Raw genomic sequence first — 20403 nt, 5'->3', positions numbered from 1 at the left:
AGGACCGAAATCAGGTGTCCCTTTGGCTCCTTTGGTGTAGAGAAACAGGAGCCAGCAATGACCTTCTGTAGAAGTGTCCTCACTTGAGTTGGCTTCCCATTTAGTAACTAATCCAGCATTCTTTCGTTGGAGTTTGGAAATGAGTCCTGCCTTTGAGTCGCTTTTGTTGGTCTGTCGTTCTAAAACGATAGAGACAGAGGGTTTGTTTTTGCTTGGTGTTTTTTGTTTTGTTTTGTTTTCTGTTTCTTTTTTTAATTAAAGGGCAGACAAGTTGTATTAGAAAGCCTGGGGACATTTTTATATATATATATATATATATATGTATGTATATGTGTATATATATATATATATATATATAAAAACAATAAATATACATATAGTTATATATAAATATATATAAATAATAAATAATATTTATATGCATATATATATGTATATTTTAAAGTGCATGGAGACAGGCAAGGAAGAGGTCTCACCGCTGAATGGCCAAGGTCATCAGAGGGGCCCAACTGGTTCTTATTGGTCTGCTGAGATCCGTGGGCTTTGAACAAACTCAGTGGCCCAAGGACAGATGTGTCATGTTGCATCAGAGGGAAAGGTTTGGGATTCATTATTTAGACTTTGTTCCCTGTTGGGATTTAAGGAGACGTGTGACCTGTCCTTGTCTGTGAAAGGAAGGTGACCTGTTAAGTGACTACTCTCTGCAGTGTGACAGTCCCCAGATGCAGCCGGCCTGTCTTCAACCTGCAGGTCCCAGGTCCTGCACAGGCTATGACTGTGGCCAGGGAAAACACCTAAAAAAATTGCGTTTGAGGTCTTCTAGATGCTCAGCGAGCAGGAACAGCCAAAAGGATATGTGCAACAGAGAAAAAGCTTCAGCCTTCTTCCTAGCTTGTCTTATCCTGTCTGTTTCTATTTCTGAATATAATTTACTTAAAAATGAGAGCAAATTCAACTTAATTTATAACTTCCCTAAAATAGCATCTTATCCAGCACTGGCTCAGAGGGATATCAGAAATTTTTGCTTGATATTCGGCACCATTTCGTTTTTGTCTCGATGCTGTTAAGCCTGGTGAGTTCTTCAGGCTTGAGCCACCTCCTAGGTATCGAGAGGACCAGAAGGAAAGTTTCCCAGAGGACATATCATCTGATGACTCCCTTTGCTCCTCTCGAAAGCACCCGGCACTGGTTGCTCCTGGTGACAGGACGTTGCATTAGATAGGGCACTACTCTCATCTAGGAGGCAATTCTCCTCCTAGAAAATAATAACGACGTGTCCTGTGGGAAGTTGGCTGTAAATATCTCTCTAACTGTTAGTACTTTTTAATCTCTGCTTTTTTTCCCAAGAAACTGGAGCACGGGAACTGTCCCCCCACATCCGTTGCCAATTGTCTCAGTGCTCGTGTGTCACCGGGGAATGCTGTGATTAGTCACCAGCTCTTTTATGAGCCCTCAAATTGGTTCTTTTGTGATAACCTGCAAGCAGTCTTCAGCTTTATGAAAAGTTCAGCAAGCCTGTCAAGTAAAAGCACCAGTTTTGGCATGAAAGCCCTCACACCCACATTAGCGGCAGCAGTCCTGGCCCCGTCAGCGTGCTCTGTGGACAGCCGTGCTGGTGCTAGAGCAGTGGAGGGCGAGCGACTCTGCGGGCGCAGGCGTTCGACAGGGTAATCAGCATGCCGTCCTGTTAGCGCAGAGTGCAGTGGGGAAATGTGCTCGGGGACCGAAATGGCAGCAGTGGGGTTCTGGCAGCATAATGAAACACTGGCAACAAATCCTCTATGATTGCGCTAAAATTGTCACTTTGCAGGGTGGATTTTTTTTTATTATTATTATTATTTTTAATGGGAGGTTGGGGGTATTCTGGATATGCTAAAGGCGTGTGGCTAACCGAGGTCATAGACCTTCAGTCTTGCCACCGGATTTACAAAAGGAGGGAACCATCTAGGACAGAAATGAGAATTGGCAATGAAAGAGCTTTTGCATAGAAACTGGAGTTTGAAGGACTAAAGCTGTTTCTTGGAAGCAAACCATAAAACCTGCAGCTCTGAAAGAAGAGGGCATTAAGATATGTTTGTATTCTTTGGATTGAACTAGGCAGCTTTCAAGTCTTCAGAGTTAAGAGCTGTCATAGCGTTATTAAGGCTGGAGAGTGCCTCATTTGGTCCAACCTCCCGTTACATCCCTGATCTGCACAAGGAGCCTTATAATCCTTGTGGGACTGTCACCCTGCACCTTCTGCTAAGTTTCCTTGTAATCCGTAAAGGACCTTGTCACCATCTTCCACATTTCCTGCACTGGAGGATCACCTACCTAGATGTAGGGCTTCTAGGACCTCTTGGCTTTGCTTTGGCCTAAAAAGGGGCCAGAGGAACAGGAAGAAGTCCCGTCAACAGAAAGTGGCCTTGCAGTAGCCTTGTGAACTGAGGCCAGCACAGTAGGTACAGAAAGTTACCGTGGGATTTAGGAAGTCCTACAGGACAAACTGATGAGCCTTGAAGTGGAGAGAAGGGGGAAGAAGGGATGTAGGAGGACCTCCCTCCCTGCCTGTGAGCTGTGAAGTGTGGGGGGAATTGTTGTACAGCCAACACTGATAGTGGTAAATAATTTGGAATAGGCAGAGCTTTCAAGGAGAGATAGGAGAACCAATATAAAGCCCATCAGCAGAGATGGGCAGTAAGGAGGGAGACAGTCTTCTGAAAATCCAGTCCTGGCAAGTTGGGAGGGCATGTAGAAGATGTGCTTGGATATCTGGGATGTGAGGAGGCTTTTGAGTATGATTGGTCTTATTATAGAGGGTGACCTAGGTGATGGAGTCAGCAGGCTTCCCTGGAGGACGCTGAGGGTGGAGGTAATATGTGAAGAGTGACTCCAGTACTCTGCAGAGGAGCTAGACTGGGTTGGTTTTCAGAAGACTGAAATAACTCTTAAAGGAAGTTGAAAATTCTTTAAGGAATGCAGTGATGTCTCTGTATCAAAGCTGGATGCGGTTTTCTGCTTTTCTGCCTGAAACCACTTGCTCTGCACGAGTGCTGTGCATCTTCCATACCATTTCCAAAGGTCGCTCAGGAGTAAAGTCTGAAGCTGCTATGGATATCCAGCTTTCTCTGTAAGGTGAAAGTTGGATATCTCTGCCCAGCTACTTCCTTGCTTTTGATTATGCTGTGGGGATGGGAGCGGAAATGGAAAAAAGTATGATAAAAGCGTTCAATTAGCAAGAAGTGCATCTAAAAAGGTTTGACCAGCAAAGGGCTGTTCTGAAGGACTGATGTGCCTATCATGACATCTTTGTCCAATTATTCATCTCGGGGAATTTCTGTTCACCGAGGTGCGATGTGACCCTGTGGCTGTCAAAGGAGGATTTGTTGGACCAAACCTGTGAACCCCCCAGCGTTCTCAAACCGACCTGTGCGCTCTTGTAACATGCCGTAAAACGCAACCATTGTGTTAGGCTGTTGATATGGCACAGGCATTTTCCCATACTGTTCCAAAGACGATCTTTAATCTTTCCCATGTCCTTCTCCTGTGCGCCAGAAACACTGAAGCCTGTTTGTAGCAGACTAGTTTTCAATCCCACCTGTCTCTCCGTGCATCACTGTGAACTTTGGTATGCAAACAAACACATTTTCCTCGTCTCGATTTGTTAGTTTTTTTGACTATCAGCAATCAGCGTGTTATCCTGGAGCGCCGTGTGGTTCTGTCGGGGGCACCGCTGCCCAGCGAGCGGCTGCAGGAAGGCAGGGGAGAGGGGCTGTGCCGCTGGTGTTGCCTACCGGCGGACCATCATTCGCTCTAACGAGCGGGCGGGATAACCTTGCCCACGTCATGCTGTCGATTTATGTGACTGCAAAGTTGGGTGCATCGCTTCCAGCCGAAGGCCTCTCTGGAGGGCTAAGGACACTCTGGATGCCCCGCTCATCTCGAGCTTTAGCATGCGTTGGAACAGTAAGGAGAAAGAAATTACAATTTCAGTATCTCCTACTATGCTTGTAGGGTGCTCGCTTTTAGCTCAGTAGGTTTGGATGGACCTTTGTTAACTGCCTTTTTTCTGTGACCATGGACAGAATCTCCTCCTTCAGCCTAAACGCCTCCTGAACGGCTCCTTGGCTGCCTGGGGGTTTTGGATTTTTGCATTTTTTTGAGCCGGGCACCCAAAAGCAGTGGCCTCGAGCGTGGGGACCGATCCTGGCCGTACTGAGCAGTTCCAGTTTCTGGCACTGTAGCTCCCAGCGGTGTGCAGAGGACCGCGTGCACCGAAGTGGGGCGAAGGTGAGGATTACGGTGCCCAGCTGCTTCGTGCAGAGCGACAGGCAGACGAGGGCTGTTGGGACAGTGGGGACAGCAGCAGGACCGGTGACTTAATGTAAACAGCTCCTCTAAGGCTATTCCTGTTCAGAGATTTCCATACAATACTTGCAGAGCACCATGGTCTTTCTCCCTCTTCCACCTCCCTTCTTCCTCTTCCTCCTCCCTCTTCCACCTCCTTCCCTCCTTACATACATAATCTCTACATGTCTTTTTTATCTATCTATCTGTATCTATATATTTCTGTATTTCTGGGGTGAAACTTCGTGCCTCCTTTTCTTTAGTTTTCAAGAATTTTACTTTTGTCAATCTTGTTGCACTTGGGAAAATACAAAATAAGACAGTTACAGCCCTACTGTTTTTCCTCAAATGTCTTTTGGGAAGTGCTCTAACGACTGATGGTGTGTAAACAATGTGGATTTTTTGTTTGTTTGGGAGGTTTGTTTTGGAGGGGTTTTTTTTTGTTTTTTTTTGGGGGGGGGTGCTTGGGGAGAGGATTGTTTTAGCGTTTAGAGTCTTAGCCGGAAAAGAACAGTAGAGATGAGCATTTGCCTGGGTTGGAAGGAAACTGTTCATCTTTCTCTGAGAGCAGTGAAGTTTTCACAGATTTACTGTTCTGGCGGGGGTTGTTTCCTCCAGTGGCAGGAACACAGTATGTTCCTTTTGGTGCCTAACACTTCTGTCCTGTGCGTAGCTCAGACAGTTTCATGCCTTAGGTAGGGCAAGAGACCCCGTGTTGGTTTCCCATCCACTTTGGGCCAGGTGGATGGGACTGGTACCCTTATGTTGCAAGCTAATACCTTGGGCAAAGCTGGAACGGGAGGTAGAAATGAAGGCCCAGGCCACTTCAGCAATTTCAGCTCCCGCTCCAAGCACACACTATGTGGAGATGAAAAGTGGAGGCATTGGCTGTGTGCTGAAATCCAACGACAGCTGCCTGCAAAGAGAAATTATTCCCATCTTGTTGTCTGCCCTAGAACCACGCACCTGTGGGTCCTGCATGACAACAGGATATTGTTCTCTAAGATCTGATGTGCTGAGCATATCCTTAAAAATTAGTCACTGTGGGAACTGTAATCATGAAGGTATCTAAAGTACATGTAAATTATCATATGCTGCTATGCAACTGTATGTTCTCTTCCAAAATAATTAAACTCAGTTTTTTTCTTGTTCTTGGCAATGCAACACACTAACTTAGGGGAAGAAGTTTGCAGTCACTTACTGGGTGAAAACTGTGGGTGCTGGCTAGAAGGGTGAGCTGAAACCCTCCTTGTAGGTGTTCGCTCCTGGGAAGTAGCCAGTCCCTGTCCTGTACACGTAGTGCCGTGAGACTTTTCAGTAATTACAACTGTTCAGGATTTCTCCATTTAGTCTCTCCTGTCCTAGTGACAGTATCTCTGCCAACATGCTGTCGTGTGCCTTGCCACTGCACAACGGCCCCGTAGTTAGGACGTTTCTCCAGCTCTAGAGGGTGGGATATCTTGGTGTCCCATAAGCGGCAGATTTGTTCAAGGGTAGGTCAATGTAAGAGTTGCCTGCTGAATTAAGTGTAAATACAATATGAAGATGGTTTCGGCATCCATGGGGTTTGCAGCACGGGAGGGTTAGATGTGTGGACAGGGCTACGCGAGTCATCTGTCAGCAGGAATGGATGAGGAGATATGCAGGTTTGAAGTCCCACCTCTCCCATCCCTGGCTGCCTATGTGAAGTTGGCATTACCGCATCCAGTGGTTGGGATGCCAGTGGCTGAAGAGATTATGTTGAAACTTAAGGGTACAGAGCAATGGATTTGGCACAGTGGGAGCTATCTCTTGTCTACTTCTCTGCCCAGAAAGTCCCATCTTGCAGAGGATATTTTGGACCAGGCAGCTGTTTGCATATACATGACGGGAGGGTGAGCTACTTGTGCTGGATCCCAAGGCTTATGACAGTCAGATTTTTCTTAAGCATTTTATTTCTATTATTTTAAAACAAAATGGCACCTCTTGAATGTTATCTCAGGCGGCAGTTTGTGAAAGTATTGGCTGTCATTTGGTCACAAAAAACCTGCTTTAAAAAGTGATATCTATGCCTAGCAATTAATGCAACTTAAGCACAAAAATACCATTTTTTTTCCTTATTTTTTCCCTGTGAGAGCTCTCTAGCTGTTGGAGTAGTACCAGCATTCAGATGTTTTTCACTGGGAGTGAAATTTTACTGCATTCGTGCAAGGATATATGTGCAAATAAAATAGTACCCATTCCCAGACTAGGGGAGGGGACAGGCACTTTTTTTCTCAAATATTCATATAGCTGCTGTTGGCCACATTCTTGCAATGTGCATTATTCGTTATTTAGTGGTGGTAATGTCTGCGAGTCTGCCTCAAAACCAAATGTGCCCCTTGCCCAGAGAGCAAACGCTGTAGCAGACCCCCTTGGCGCTCCGGTCAATGGGAGCTGGAGCACTGATGAAGGCATGAGGCGTGCCGATGGAAGCATGAGTTGGGATGTTGACCTGAAACTTTTTGTGTGTTGATTCTTGTTCTCCTGCTCGTTAAATCTCTGTGATACCAGTGGAGAAGTGGGAGTTTGGGCCAAAGTTTTGACTTTTTCTTGTTGGCCATGATGAACATCTTAGACTTCTGCATCTTCCCCAAGCTGCTGTGGTTCCTGGTGTCCTTCCTCCTGCTCAGCTGCCCCTGGGCAGCCAGAGTATTTGCACGTCTGATTGCAGCTGTGCTCCTTTCCTTCCCATTCAGGTTCCCAAAGGAACCGACCACAACTGGGCACAGAAGCTGTACGACCGGCACGCCAGCAGCCAGCACTTCCAGAAGCCCCGCATGTCCAACACCTCCTTCATCGTCGTGCACTTTGCAGACAAGGTGACTGGGTGTGTGGGGTGGGTGCTGTGGCTTAAATGCAGAAAGGCAAGTTGCGTGGAGCAAAGAAGAGGGCCACACAAAAAAGTAATTTACAGCAGCAGTGAGCTACTGGTAGCGACAGGGACACTTAGCTGGGTGCTCAGATCTTGATCAGCTTGAAGACTTTTGCCTCTGAACTATTGCACTAAGCTTTAAATGGGTATGCTTTCCTGAGCAGAGAAAAATCCTCTTTCTCAAAGCTGCAGTGAAATGAATTACTCTCAGGGCAGCTTCACGGAAGAAATATTGGAACGGGGGATTATTTTGAAGAGCAGAAGTTCTGCACATCAGAGGCTGCAAGGTGCGGTGGGGAGAGGGGCGTGAGAGCTGACCCCAGAGCCGGTCTCACCATTTTGAGGGAGAAGATGCCAAGCTTTGCATGCATGTTTTGGGATCAAATGGAAAACGTTTAAAAAAAATAAAATGTCAAATGTAAAAAAAAATGTTTGTGTGTATGTATGTGTGTATATATATATATATATGTATATATATATATATCTATATATATATACATACACACACATATATATACACACATATATATACATATATGTGTGTATATATATATATATATATACACATGCATGCATGTATGTATGTATACGTAGTATCCTTCTGTTCTTTGAAAATGCTTCCCCAGGCTCCCTGACTCCCTTCAATCTCAGGAGCAAGAGATGTACGCAGGACATCTTTTGAGGTTTATTGATTAGCTCACAGGTAGCTTTGGAGTGCCTTTTAAGCAAAAATTAATGCCAGGGGAATAATAATCCTTGAGTTTTTGCCACTGGTTTCGGTGGAAATGCATTTGGATGCCGTACAAAATAGTTTAATGACTAAGAAACAATCTGTGTTTGCGCTAAGGATTTGGCCCTCGTTCAAATTGACTCTTTAAAATAAAAAATGTTTTCTTAAATTGTAGTTATTCCTCACTCCCTCTTAGGTTTCCCGAGTAAGCTCACGACAGTAGTGGATGCCTCGGGGAACGCGTTGTGGCTGTGTGACTGGACTTTCAGGAGGAGGAAGTTAACCCCTGGCTTTTTCCCTTTGCTTTGTGTTAGGTGGAGTACCAGTGCGAGGGGTTTCTCGAGAAAAACAGGGACACCGTGTATGAAGAGCAGATCAACATCCTGAAAGCCAGCAAGGTAACAGCAGCGAGGCCGGCAAGCGGTCTGGGTTCGAGCCCTCTCGGCACCGCTGCTTTCCGAATTCAGAGCTTATTGTTCGTGTTCGTGTTAAAGCCCAGCAACGTGCCGAGTGCATGCAAATGGCACTGCCTAAGCCAACAGCAGCAAAAATAGCAAAGAAATGGGGTGAGCAGGGAGGGAATAAGGTGGAGAGGAGGGAGCCTGAGGGCGCCCTCAAAGGATTCGATGCCACTGATGGTCTTAGGATGCAAAGACGTGGTCTGACGTTTAATTAGTGTGTCGCCGATGGCGCTGCTGACCCTACCGCCTGGACCTGACTGTAAGGAAAGGGCCGTTCCCTTTAGCTGCCGAGCACCACGCATAACCTCGCTGCTTCCTTGCCACCTGCCAGCTAACAGCTCTGATAAGTAGTATGCAAAAAATATATGGTTAGCACGAAGTGCTTGAAAACTAAAGGGAACGCTCAGCTGTTCCTAGTGTTGGCAGAGCTATTTTACACTGCTCCAAATATGTAATTTTAGCAAATTAACTTGTTAGTGATCATGTTTGCTCTTGCTCCTGTATTACAAGATTGTGTGCCGTGTAGCTCCTCTTCTCCTGGATGTTGTATGAAGACTTGTAGGCACCTCATCCCAACAGTGCTAACGGAGTCATAGCGAGTGACCTTGAGTAGCAGGTTTCTTGGTAGAGAGCTTTTGGTCTGGCGGGCTGTAGATGTGGTCGGCTTTTGGAACCAGCAAAGCACTAGTTCTGGGGTTGTGTGGGCTTTGCCGTGAGCGGGGTCTGCAGCAAACGGGCCCTCACGAGGGGTGCTCCACGTAGGCAATGCACATTTGTGTGCAAAAAGGTCAGATTTTACGTTGACCTCCAGTGCTGTCCTGTTCCTGTCTTTGAACCCACGTTCACAGTACATACGTAACATGGACATGCGTAAAGCACCTAGTGGCTTTGGTTAAAAATGAAAATGATGCAGACTGTTATGGAATTTCATGTCCGTATTGTTTAAAAACAGACTGGAGACACTTCCCACCCCAACTGAAGTAATTACCCTGAGTCTTTAATTGCTAATTAATGAGTTAAGACTTCTTTCGGTTGCGCTAATCCTTCCAGGGGCATCATCCTAGCAGTTCTTTTAAGATGCCCATATGAAAATCCAGCCCTGCAAAGTCAGGCGCGCCAGCCAGGAGTTCAAAATCAGGGTTGCGTTACGCTGAGGCACCCTCTTTCCATCGGAGGCTGTATGGGCCGTAGGGAAATAAGTGTCCGCCACGTGCTCTTTGCCAAAGTCTACCCACCCCGGCATGGACCAGCTTGTTAACTTGCCTCTATTTTTATTGTTCTCATGCCTAACTTTTTAATTCTGAATGTTGTGAACAGATGTGCGACGTGCCGAGATTTCGTTCCCTTTGCTTGAGAAGGAGCACGATGAGGGGAAAGGGAGGAAATGTTATTTTTAGGAGCATTTTAAGCAGAAGTTTATTCCCGTCAAATAAGAGAGGCTAGAGTGGGAAATTAATGGAGTGTTGTCAGTGGCTCGCCCTGCATTTCAACAATGAATTCATGCAAAGATGGCAAGATATGCAATTTTCTTGTCCACGGGGGCAGTTGCAGGTCTAATAACTGTGAAGCTGGGCTTTAATAATGCCCAAATCAAAAGCACTGTGTGTTCAGGAAGCTTCCAGCTTTCCCAGAGCAAAAATTGTGCCTGATTAGAGCTTATTAGAAACGCCAGGTAGTCCGGGGGAATAATTGAAGCTGTATGATAAATTAGCCAGCGCTGAACTTGCTGCTGCAGGTAGTGCTCCAGCAATGGCAGTTTTGGGTAAGGATTTCTGCCTGACTTCTGCCTGCAACCGCTGCAGCAGTGCCTTTCTCCCCCTTCGCAGGCGGATGTGTCCCCCCCTCGCCCTGGCACATACTCAGTCCCCTGACCCAGCAGAGAAATTGCCGTTTTTTGGCTTCCCATGGGTAGTTTCCTGCCGAGCTGGAGGACTGACTAAACCCTTGGAGGTGTGTGATGGTTTCGTAGCTAGGGCAGAAGCACACGGCTAAGTGGAGAGGGGAGAAGTCATGGTCTGCCGTCTCAGCCTGCACTCCATCAGCGTCTGCTGACAGCTTGGTTTTACTGAGGTCTTGCAAACCTTCCTTGAGAAATCCTCCTCCTCCTGCAATGGTTGCTCCACGTGGAGGAAAGCAAGAGGCCTGGTTGCTTCTCTTGGCTTGCTGCCTCCTCCATTTGCCAACACCTCTTGGTGGAAAAGGAGATCGGGACTGCACTCTGCAAAAATGATAAGGTGTGTTAGGGACTGTGTTCCCTGGTTGTCCTTTTGCACAAGTGTCATTCCTCTGCCGCAGAGTGGGCTGGGCTTTGGTTTAAGAGCAGAGAAGCAAACCCCGCTCCTTGGAGCTGGCTCTCTTGGCCTAAAACATAGGGTTTCTTGCTTGGAGCAGAAGAACTTAAGCTATTAATAGATATGTCTGAGGGCCAAAGATTTGGGCTTACTTGGCTTCAAAACTATGGTTGGTTACTTTTGCTGTAAAAGCAGATCAGTTTCTCCGAACCAAACAGAAATGTCTGCAGCAGTGGTATCACTGAGGCTTGTACCGTCTCTGAGCTCGGAGAGATGCGCTAATTTAAATACAACTTGCATTTGTGCTGACAAAGGCTGTGCCACAAGGACTTTGTCCTGACTCGTGAAGGACCAGAATCAGGCCTGAATGCAGTATTTGCTGCCTTCCTCCTTATATTCCCACCAAAGCAATGCATGAGCAAGGGGAAAACGTTGCCAATTGAACACGGCAAAGGCTTGAACACCTCTCCGTCAGCAAGTACGTTGCTGATGAGGAGCTCCCACCAAGGTGGAATTATGTTCTGCTAATTAGAACGCAATTATTTCAGCCAACAAGACAGCAAAAAAGACTTTATAAAGCAGCTAATTAGTTTTGAGAGTGCTGGTCAGCTAAAATGGCTGAGAGATGATGTTCTTTGAATGAAGGAAGCTGATTTGAATACCGATCACAAGCGCAGGGGCATGCAGTTAAAGAGATTATGTTCCAGTCCTTTGTAATTATGAATAATGCATTGGCGGCTTTGACTCAGCAAACTGCGAAGGAAGGTTTTGTCCTTCTCTCTCATCTTCCAGCTTTCATGGGATAGGTCCTGGGCTGGTGCAAACAGTCCAAGCTGCACCGATTTTGCTTTACCTAAGCTGAAAGCTCACCTTTGAGACTCGTGTCAATCATTGGTCCGGTAGCAAGCGCTTTAATGCTATGAATAGAGATCAGAGAGAGGGATTGATGACACAGATAACTAAGCATTGAGAAGATATTTTGGAACCTGAAATTACAGCCGGGAATTTCACTGCATTGTAGAGTGAGACACTAAATTGAAATCTCTGTTGGACACCTTCCAGCTTCAAGCACCTGTCACCCAAACATCCCGTTTTTGCAGTAGTCAAAGCCCCCAAGATATCACCATGTCATAAAAGTGAAACAGCTGTCAGGATGTCTTTTTATGGGCTCAATGGTAAGCCAAAGAAGAGGTGCAAGCCTTCATTTTGGCATGCGTAATGGGTAGGAGTTGACTGAGCTGCAGAGATAAAAATAACAACTGTAAGCATATAGCAGATCCCTAGCAAGTGCTGTCTTGGAGCCTGCAAGCAATTTGATAATGTAATGCAAACAGTTTCTTTTCCATACCGATATTTAGACTGCTGTGCTAGAAAGCTATGCAAACAAGCTGGCATCAGGGCTAGAAATACTCGTATCTCAGATCAGGCAAATGGTGGAGGACCATCTGGCTCTTTAGCATATGTGGTCTGTAGTCAACCGCTACTGGTAAAAACGAGAACAGCAGCCTTTACTAGGAGTATAACGTGGTAAGCCACCATTGTCTTTTTGAGAACTTATTCAAAATATACCCAAGCTAGCCTTTAGGAGGAGCCTGGGACACAGGGAAGGAACTCCATTATCCTCGTCTAATGCAGTTTTGTGACCTTGAGCTGCAGGAGCTACGACAGTTTTTCTAGGTAGTCTCAGACAGACCATTTATTTTGCTCTGGAGCATTCTGGAAGAAGACGACTCATTTAAAGGTTAGCCATTGTTCGTAGAGCAGAAGTTTGCAAACTCAGGTCTGTGTGCCACTCGGGTCTGCCAGCTGCTCTTTGAGGGATCAGTGGAAAGTAAGAGAAAAGGCAGTATTTCAGTTGAAATTTGCTATAAGCAAAATGAGTTGAAATTTGCTATACGTACTTGCAAAGAAGATATAGGGTTGGAGGCGCTGAGCTTGAGAAACACCATCAAGGAGACTAAGCTTTGAACGGGAGGTCACTAAATCCATTTGGGGCTAGAAGCGCAGGGTGTTGCAGTGCACCACTGCCTTGCTTTTTGGCAGATGTGCATCCACCACGCTTGGCACGCCACGAGCAATGCAAAGCATTGGTGTGAATGCAAATGGGCGCGTTTTCACCAATGCAAAGCTGGTGCTGTATCCCTCACGTGCGCTGGAGCGGGTGTTGCTGGCAGTCTGTGTGCTGCGGGGGTAATGTCGCAGGTATAGTATTTAATTTTTGGCCTAATGCAAATGTGAAAATCCTGCCCCTGTAAAAAAAAACAAAAAACCTTAATAGCTGAATATTCCAGTTCTCTTGTTTATTAAGTGGGGACGTTGCTGCGAGCTTGCCATAATACAAGACTTTTCAAGCATTTATTTTAATTTTGCGGAGCCGAGTGCCGTGCTTGGAGGGCTGTAGAATGGCAGCCCTGCTCTCGGCCTAACTAACCCGTAGTGAAGTGGAGGTAATTAGTGAGGAATTGCTGGTTTCCTCTAATTGCCCTGAAAAGCCAGGGTGTCTTTGGTATGCCAGAGTGGGCAGGCTGTGTGCTGCACGTGTTCCTGGGGAGGGCGTTGCACGGCATTGCAGCGCCCAACAGCATCCTCGCTGCACTGAGGACCCAATGACATGCCTCGGAGGATACTGTAATAGCCTTTCCACTAATGATCCTCCTTTTCTGCTTGCTCAATTTAGTGCACGTGTTTAAAGGTTTGTTGACCAGCAAAACAGGATCCCTGGTGGCCCTGCTGACGTGGTTTATGTAGCTGCAATGCTTCTTGCTTTTAATTTATTGTCCTTTGCTCCCTTCCTGGTTTCAGAGAGGCAGAGAGCACTGGTGGGCTGCAGCTTGGGGGGCTCCTCCAGAAATGAGCAGCAGTGCAGATGCTCAAGCTTTGTCTTTCCTTTCAGTACCAGATGGTAGCGGACTTGTTCCAAGATGAGAAGGATTCGGCACCCGCTGCCCCTATGGGGAAGGGGACCTCCAAGATCAACATCCGTTCTGCTAGGCCGGTTGTCAAAGCGGCCAACAAGGAGCACAAGAAGACGGTGGGGCACCAGGTAACATATAACGTGAGCGAGTCGGCAAACCGCTCTGCTCCAGCTCAGCAATGAGCTGAGAGGCAACTGTGGCCTGTGCAACAGCCTTGGCATGAAAATCAAAAGAAATCAAAAGCTTAATACACAGCTGTGTAATTTTAAACTTGCTGCATCCTCCAGCGTTTCATGATTTGGCTCACAGACAACATGAGCAATAGGGGAGAAACTTAAAAGGACCAAGAAAGGTAGAGAGTGTTTGGGTTGACATGCTAGAAGCAGAGAGGTGGCTTGGTGACTTTGGGGTTTTGCCCCCCTTGGAGTAAGAGCTGAACGGATGTGGAGGTCTGAGAAGAGTGATAAAACAAAGCAGGAATGCCATGGACGAGGAAGAGGCACATGAGATCAGAGGAGTGGGAAAGCTGAGTCTAGATACCCCATTTTCACAGTTGAGGATATCTCACCTCCCTTCCCTCCTCAGTTGGAAGCAGAGATGAATATAAAGTTATTGTGTGAACTGAAGAGATTTTTCTTGCAACTTGGTTGTAGGATGAGATCAGTCTGGCGGTGTTTTGGATACCTTCTGGCAGTCTGTCAGAAAGTAGCCTTGACTGGAAGGACTGAAATATGGTGTAAGCTAGGCCAAGGCTGCTGTAGAGTTTGTTAGACTGTATCTCGCAGCACATTACAGTGGTCAGAAATTGAAATGGGAGAGGTTTGGACTTGAGAAAAGAGCAAATTTTTCTCCATGAGGACAGTCCAGCAGAGGAGCAGTTGCCCAGGGAGTTTGTGCTGTCTCCATCCATGGAGGTTTTCAAGACCCAACTGGATCGAGCCCTGAGCCACAACCTTGTGTGACCCCAGAGCTGCCCCTGCTTGGAGCAGGAGGGTAGGCAGGGGACCTCCCGAGGTCTCTCCAACCCTTAACGACTTGGTGATTCCACTTCTTGGCTGAGTGCCACCTTAGTGCCTGGGGGCCGGCAGTACCTTTCATTTCTGTCTAACAAAGAAAGCTGGAAGAAGATATTGTTTTTAGTATTCACTTGAGGGTAGCATGTCTTGTCTGAATCACTTCTGTATGTCGTGCTGGGCTCATTGAGAGGATTATATTATGTTACACCTAGGGGCTCGTACGGATTGCACCCTAAAGCACGTTCATCCCTCCTAAAAATTCATGGTTTTGTCTCACAGTTCAGGAACTCCTTGCACTTGCTTATGGAGACGCTGAATGCCACCACCCCGCACTACGTACGCTGCATCAAGCCAAATGACGAGAAACTCCCGTTCAAGTAAGTCGGCTTTCAGATAATGTATTTAGCTGTGTAGCAACAGAGAGCCCTTTGGGCTTTTCCTAAAGAGACTGCCCCTCTCCTAATGCCGTTCCATCCTGGTAGGTCCCAAAAGTTTGCTAGAGTTGCTTCTCTTGGGTTTCACTGAGCATTCTTTGTGTCACTGAATTAAAAACTAATGCATATCCTAGTAATTTGTAGATATGTTCTGCTAATATTGAGAGATAAACATTGCTTATATTGAGCATGCTGTAGTATGTCCTTGCTTTGCAATAATAGGGTTTTTGATGCAATTTCGTCTTAGAATCACTGTGATATAAATAGTTGAAGTACTAAACAGTGAAAAGTAGCAGAGAAAGAAATGAAAAGGTGTAGATAAGCAGCATGCTTGCAAAATTGCTTGTAAAATGAACAAAAAACTCCTGAATCTTCCAATATAAATATGAAAAAATAAAAACATGACTTTTATCAACCTGAGGCAGTTTTCCGGGTGAGGGAACAGCTGGAGTGAAAAGGCGATGTGGGTCTTCCTCTGTAGTTGAGAGGTGTATCGAGAGCTGGGAGCATGGTGAGCAAATAGCTGTTGTCCTCGTTCAACCTCTCAAGTAAAGTATTTGTGCCTGGCTTTGCTCCCTCTAACTCCAGAGAAGTTTGGCCTTTAGTAAAGAGGGACCTCGTCTGTCTCGCTATGATGTGTTCTGAAGGCCACGGCACAAACCGCAGGTGGTGGCATATAAGAAGGCCTGATTATAACCGTGCTCCGTAATCGGGGAGGCATTTCTATCTCCCTGATCCAGTGCGGCCTGAATACCTCCCTCTGAGCACGATACCGCCACGGCGTTCAGAGGCAGGTCCAACTGCGTCCTGCGAAGGAGGAGGAAGCACCCGTAAATAGGTTCACCCTATTTTGTGATATGCTCTCTTTGCCACCAGGAGACTTCCCCGGCTTGGCACCTCGCCTCTGCCTCTCAAAGCAAACGGCCCAGAGTGGTTAGAAAAAGCTGAGGACCTGGCTTACATTTAACTGCTTTATTAGATTTTTAGTTAACGGCTCAGGAGAAGACTTTGTGTGTTAGCTGTCTGTCCTGGGTTGACATTTTCTGTGCTCTGTTTTACATAAGGTTTTGTAGGCGCTGGAGGTGTCTGAGGCTGGGATATCTTGTTACTAATGGCTGAGGTTGTCCATTTAAGCAAAATTACAGGATTCCACTTGTTGTTTGGTTATTTTCTTTGGATGAAGCACAGAAGTATTTTCTGACCATCTGTAGTGGAAGTGGAGTAGAGGGCTCTGCAGGGAGAAATGGTTTCAGCTTGCCCAGGGGGTGCCAAGGGCTCAGCTTTCAGCTTGTCCTCCTTCACTCCTTTGCCTGTAACTTTGCAATTCAGTGTTTCAGTGATGCTCAGGATACAGTTGATATCCTTTTATAAACATGTAAGTTCCTGGGGGTCAAGGTGCAGTAATTGTCAAAATGAAAATATTTGTACTTCTAAGATATTATGGGTGGCAGGCTTGGACCTTAAAAGCCAGGAAGAGGATTCTGCTTGTGAGTCAGATATGATGCTCCCCATCTGGCCGATGTCATAGCTGTCCAAGTCCAGGATTTCGGAAACGAAGGGCAAACCAAAATAGACACAAGAGTTGTTCTGGAGGACCAGCGTGCAGTGTTGGTCTGTGTATGGCATCATTGCAGAGCTCGCTATGTGCTGAAAATGGCAGGAGGGTGTCCTGGCTCCGAGCGGAGATGTTGCATTCCCGTTTTGCCAGCCAGAGAGCACTAACTCGGGCATCTTATTGTTGGAATTCTTCTGCAGGAGAAATGTCACCTTCCTCCTCACCCATCGTGGATTCTGCTTCATTGACATTATGATCTGGGAATCCTAGATCATCCTAGATCAATCCATTGATCTTGCTGCCACCTGCCTGAGGAAATTGTATCCTTAGCATGACTTGAATAAAGTCTATTTTCTTATATTTAAAACTCATCTCTCTAAAAAGCTGGCAAACACTGGTATGGCTGTAAAGGAATTCACATTTTGGAGGCATTTTCACTGGAAGTGCTAGGAGGAAGTAGAGAAATGGGACATGAGTGGCACCACACTGTGTTAGTGTCAAAGTGGTATCTCGTAACATGCAGAACACTTGGTTATATCTTCACCGTTCAGCGCAAAAGCATGGATTATTTTTTCCCCTCTAAAAGTTAACATTTTTCAGCTCATGAGAACATTATGATTTTTTTGCTAAAATGAGACATTTAGCGTGCAGAAGAAAAAGCTTAGGGGGAACCTGCTGCTATCTATGAGGAGAGTACCAAGAAGATGAAGCCAAGCTCTTCCCAGTGGTGCATAGTGGGAGGATGGGAGACATCAGGCTTAAATTGAAAGGAGATCTTCAGACTGGAGATACGGAAAAATTTTTCCCTGTGGGGGCGGTTTAGCAGCGGAGCGGTTGCCCAGGGAGGTTGTGCCGTCTCCTTTCTTGGAGATTTTCAAGACCCAACTGGATCAATCCCTGAGCAACCTGGTGCTGCCCCTGCTTGGAGCAGGAGGGTGGGCTGGGGACCTCCCGAGGTCCTTTGCAACCTGCATTACTCTGGCTCTTACTTCACATCTTGGTGCAAAATCTAGTTTTGTGTGTTTTGGTGGGGGGATATCAGACCTTCAGCCTGGAAGGAAGCTTTGACACCACGCAGTAATGCTTGCCACACAGAGTTTTGGCTCTGACCACGAACTGTGTCTGTGGTTGACCCCTCACGGAGAAGACTTCAGAAAGAAAAGAGTTGAACACTAAACTTCAGCTTGAATGAGGGCAGTGCGTCAGCCCAAATCTGCGGGAGGAGCAGTGGCTGGAGAGGTCCTGGCTTTCTGTGCGGAGAGCTGTGGTGGCTGCAGTGATTTGCTGCGTTTCACCCCCTTGGTGGCTTTGCAGTGAGGATGGCTGTGTTGCAGAAAGATCCCTTTGTGCACAATGATGTGGATTGCCCTGCGATCTTCTGGGATGAAAGCTTCCCTGTCCACAGAAGAGCGTTGCTGTTATTTCTAGGCAGCTTGTGATGTAGTCGCCTGTTCCCTTCTTTATCTTAATTGTATTGCTTTACGCAGCAGAGTATCTTATGGCCTCGGAGGCAGACTGCAACAGATTGCCGTCTTGTCCCAAGAGTACCACTTGGCTTGATAGTAGGGTGATAGGAAGGACCATTTCACTTGAAAAGCTCATCCAGCCTATGACATGGAAAGAAAACGTCCGACATCTGTGCAGCCTGTTCCCAAATGGGGTGTGGGATTAGTGCTCGGGTATAGTGAGGGAATAGGTATGGACGAAAGCTAGCCACTTTCTTCAGCCTGGTTTTCTTCAGCCTCTATGCTAATGATGACAGCAGAGCTTTCTTCTGCAAATCAGATGCTAATTCACGTCCCTAAGGGGGTCACTATCAAGCTGTTTCAGGCCTTAGTCTTTCTTGCAGTATAGTGTCCGGATGGATATAGAGGACTGAATTTCCCAGCACGCTGTGTGTGTCAGCAGGTGTAAAACGGGATACATTGCAAAGGGTGCTAATGTCAACCTTCTTGTGGATGCTTTAGAGTGATGCCGATGTGGATTTCTTTTCGCTGTGTTCATCTGTATCCTAACTCTAATTACAGATTTGATCCAAAGAGAGCAGTCCAGCAGCTCAGAGCTTGTGGTGTGTTGGAGACCATCCGCATCAGTGCAGCTGGCTTCCCGTCCAGGTACTGTCACCTGAATTTGGCATGGTGTTCTGCTGCTGATGGGCTTCCTTCAGCAAATTTTATTGCAAGGAGGGAGGGAGGAGGAGGAGAAAACACCAGTGTTTGGAGAAGCAGGGTTGAATGAGGTTGGCTTATATCCAGGATACATTACCTTTTTTTAATTTTTAATTTTTATTTTTATTTTACAAAACCCCCATAAGCTCCTGGGGATCTGCAGTTCTAAGAGATGCATTTCTGAGCGAGAAGCTGCAATGTCAGGCTGCCAGACAGGGCCTTGGGTTTTGTCCAGTATTTCCGTTGGTGCTTTCAGTTTGGTGCTGAAAACTAATTTGATGTGGTACACTATAAAATTGCTGAAAATGCCAGTGCGTGACAGATCAGGGAGTCCAGCTTCGATCCCATTTGGAGGTGGACAGCAAGCAGTGATATTGGCTCTGTAATCCTGCGTGTTTGGCTCGCTTGGAAGGCAGAGTTGCCCTGCAGGACTCCCCCTGCTCACCTGAAGCTCCCCGTGCCGCAGGGCTCCTCGCACTCCTATGGGCCTGTACATCTTTCTTTCCTTTTTTCTGGCTTCAGGCACCTGCTGCAATAGTAATTTCAGCCCCCCAAAATGTTGTTGTGCTCACGGGGAAAGAAAGGGTTGCAAATCATTATTGCAGGCTTTCACTCAACGCATCTGAAGCATATTTGACTTGAAACTTGCATTGTAAAAAGGAAAGGTTACGGGTGCTGTGCCTCTTGCTGATTGTGATACAAAATTCAGCAGAGGTTTTAAGGCCTAATAAATCCCCACATGTAAACTATAAATAAGGCCTGAAGATGACAAGGGCAAATAGTTCTGAAAATGCATCACCTCTGCTTTTCTGCCAAGCAGTTTTGTGCTCGTGTCAGCCTTTCTGTAGGGAACAAAGGGGTTATAAATGCACTCGGTAAAAAGCCAGCTACCCATGATGCTGAACGCCGTGGGAAACTCCCCGTCCCTGGTTTTGGGGAGGAGCGCGCTGCCTTGCCAGTTACTCCTGTCTCTGGCAGATCCCTCGAGTGCGCTGTCATGGGACCGCTCTGCCGCGGTTAACCTTGCGTAAAGCCTCCGCTGTCCGGTCAGCTGATATCATTTCCCCATCTCTGCCCACTCCGTTTAGACCCTGTGGCACTAAAATCCACCCATGTCCAGTTAATAACTGGGGAGGGGGGGGGGGTGAAGGGTGGAAAACGCTCCAGCCCCTGGAGGCCAGTCAGGGCCTATTTATGGGAAATGCTCCACTGGTATGAGGACCACTCTATCCAGAAAAGCCCAGAGGCAGAAGTGACCTGTAGTGTGATCTGGCCCGGATGCTTTCAGTGGCGAGAGTCTCTTTCCCAGGACGCTAGGAATACAAAACTCTTCCATCACTGCATCTTGTCAGCTCTCCTGCTCTCCCCAGGGAAAAAAAAGGTGCAAATAGCTGCTCAGTTTTCAGTCTTCTTCCGAGTGACCTTCTGCAGTTCGGTGTTTGGGATGCTTCAGGGACAGGTTCTTTGTTTGTTTTATCGTTTCCAGAAGATAACGGTATACAGCAGCAACTCGGCACGCAATGAGATGTTTGCTTTGGATGCTGATAGTTCTTTCCTGTCCTTGATCGTGGAATTCCAGCCTCGAAAACAAGCACTAGGCGTTGTGCGACATCG

General features: G+C 46.7%; 1 protein-coding gene across 2 annotated transcripts in view; it reads left to right on the top strand.

Moving 5' to 3' along the window:
• Nucleotides 1-20403, top strand: part of LOC104138524 (unconventional myosin-Vb) — a 133778-nt gene that overhangs the window by 57331 nt on the left and 56044 nt on the right. For both annotated transcript variants that reach the window (XM_068924538.1, XM_068924537.1), the window contains exons 13-17: nucleotides 7044-7166; nucleotides 8264-8347; nucleotides 13595-13744; nucleotides 14912-15009; nucleotides 18649-18735. In XM_068924538.1, the coding sequence (XP_068780639.1) occupies nucleotides 7044-7166; nucleotides 8264-8347; nucleotides 13595-13744; nucleotides 14912-15009; nucleotides 18649-18735 (542 nt within the window). The remainder of the gene's footprint in view (nucleotides 1-7043; nucleotides 7167-8263; nucleotides 8348-13594; nucleotides 13745-14911; nucleotides 15010-18648; nucleotides 18736-20403) is intronic.

The sequence above is a fragment of the Struthio camelus genome, chromosome W, assembly GCF_040807025.1.
Source record: "Struthio camelus isolate bStrCam1 chromosome W, bStrCam1.hap1, whole genome shotgun sequence".
Classification (NCBI taxonomy): Eukaryota; Metazoa; Chordata; class Aves; order Struthioniformes; family Struthionidae; genus Struthio; species Struthio camelus.
The sequence above is the reverse complement of the archived record's forward strand: the minus strand, read 5'-3'. Positions and strand labels throughout refer to the sequence as shown.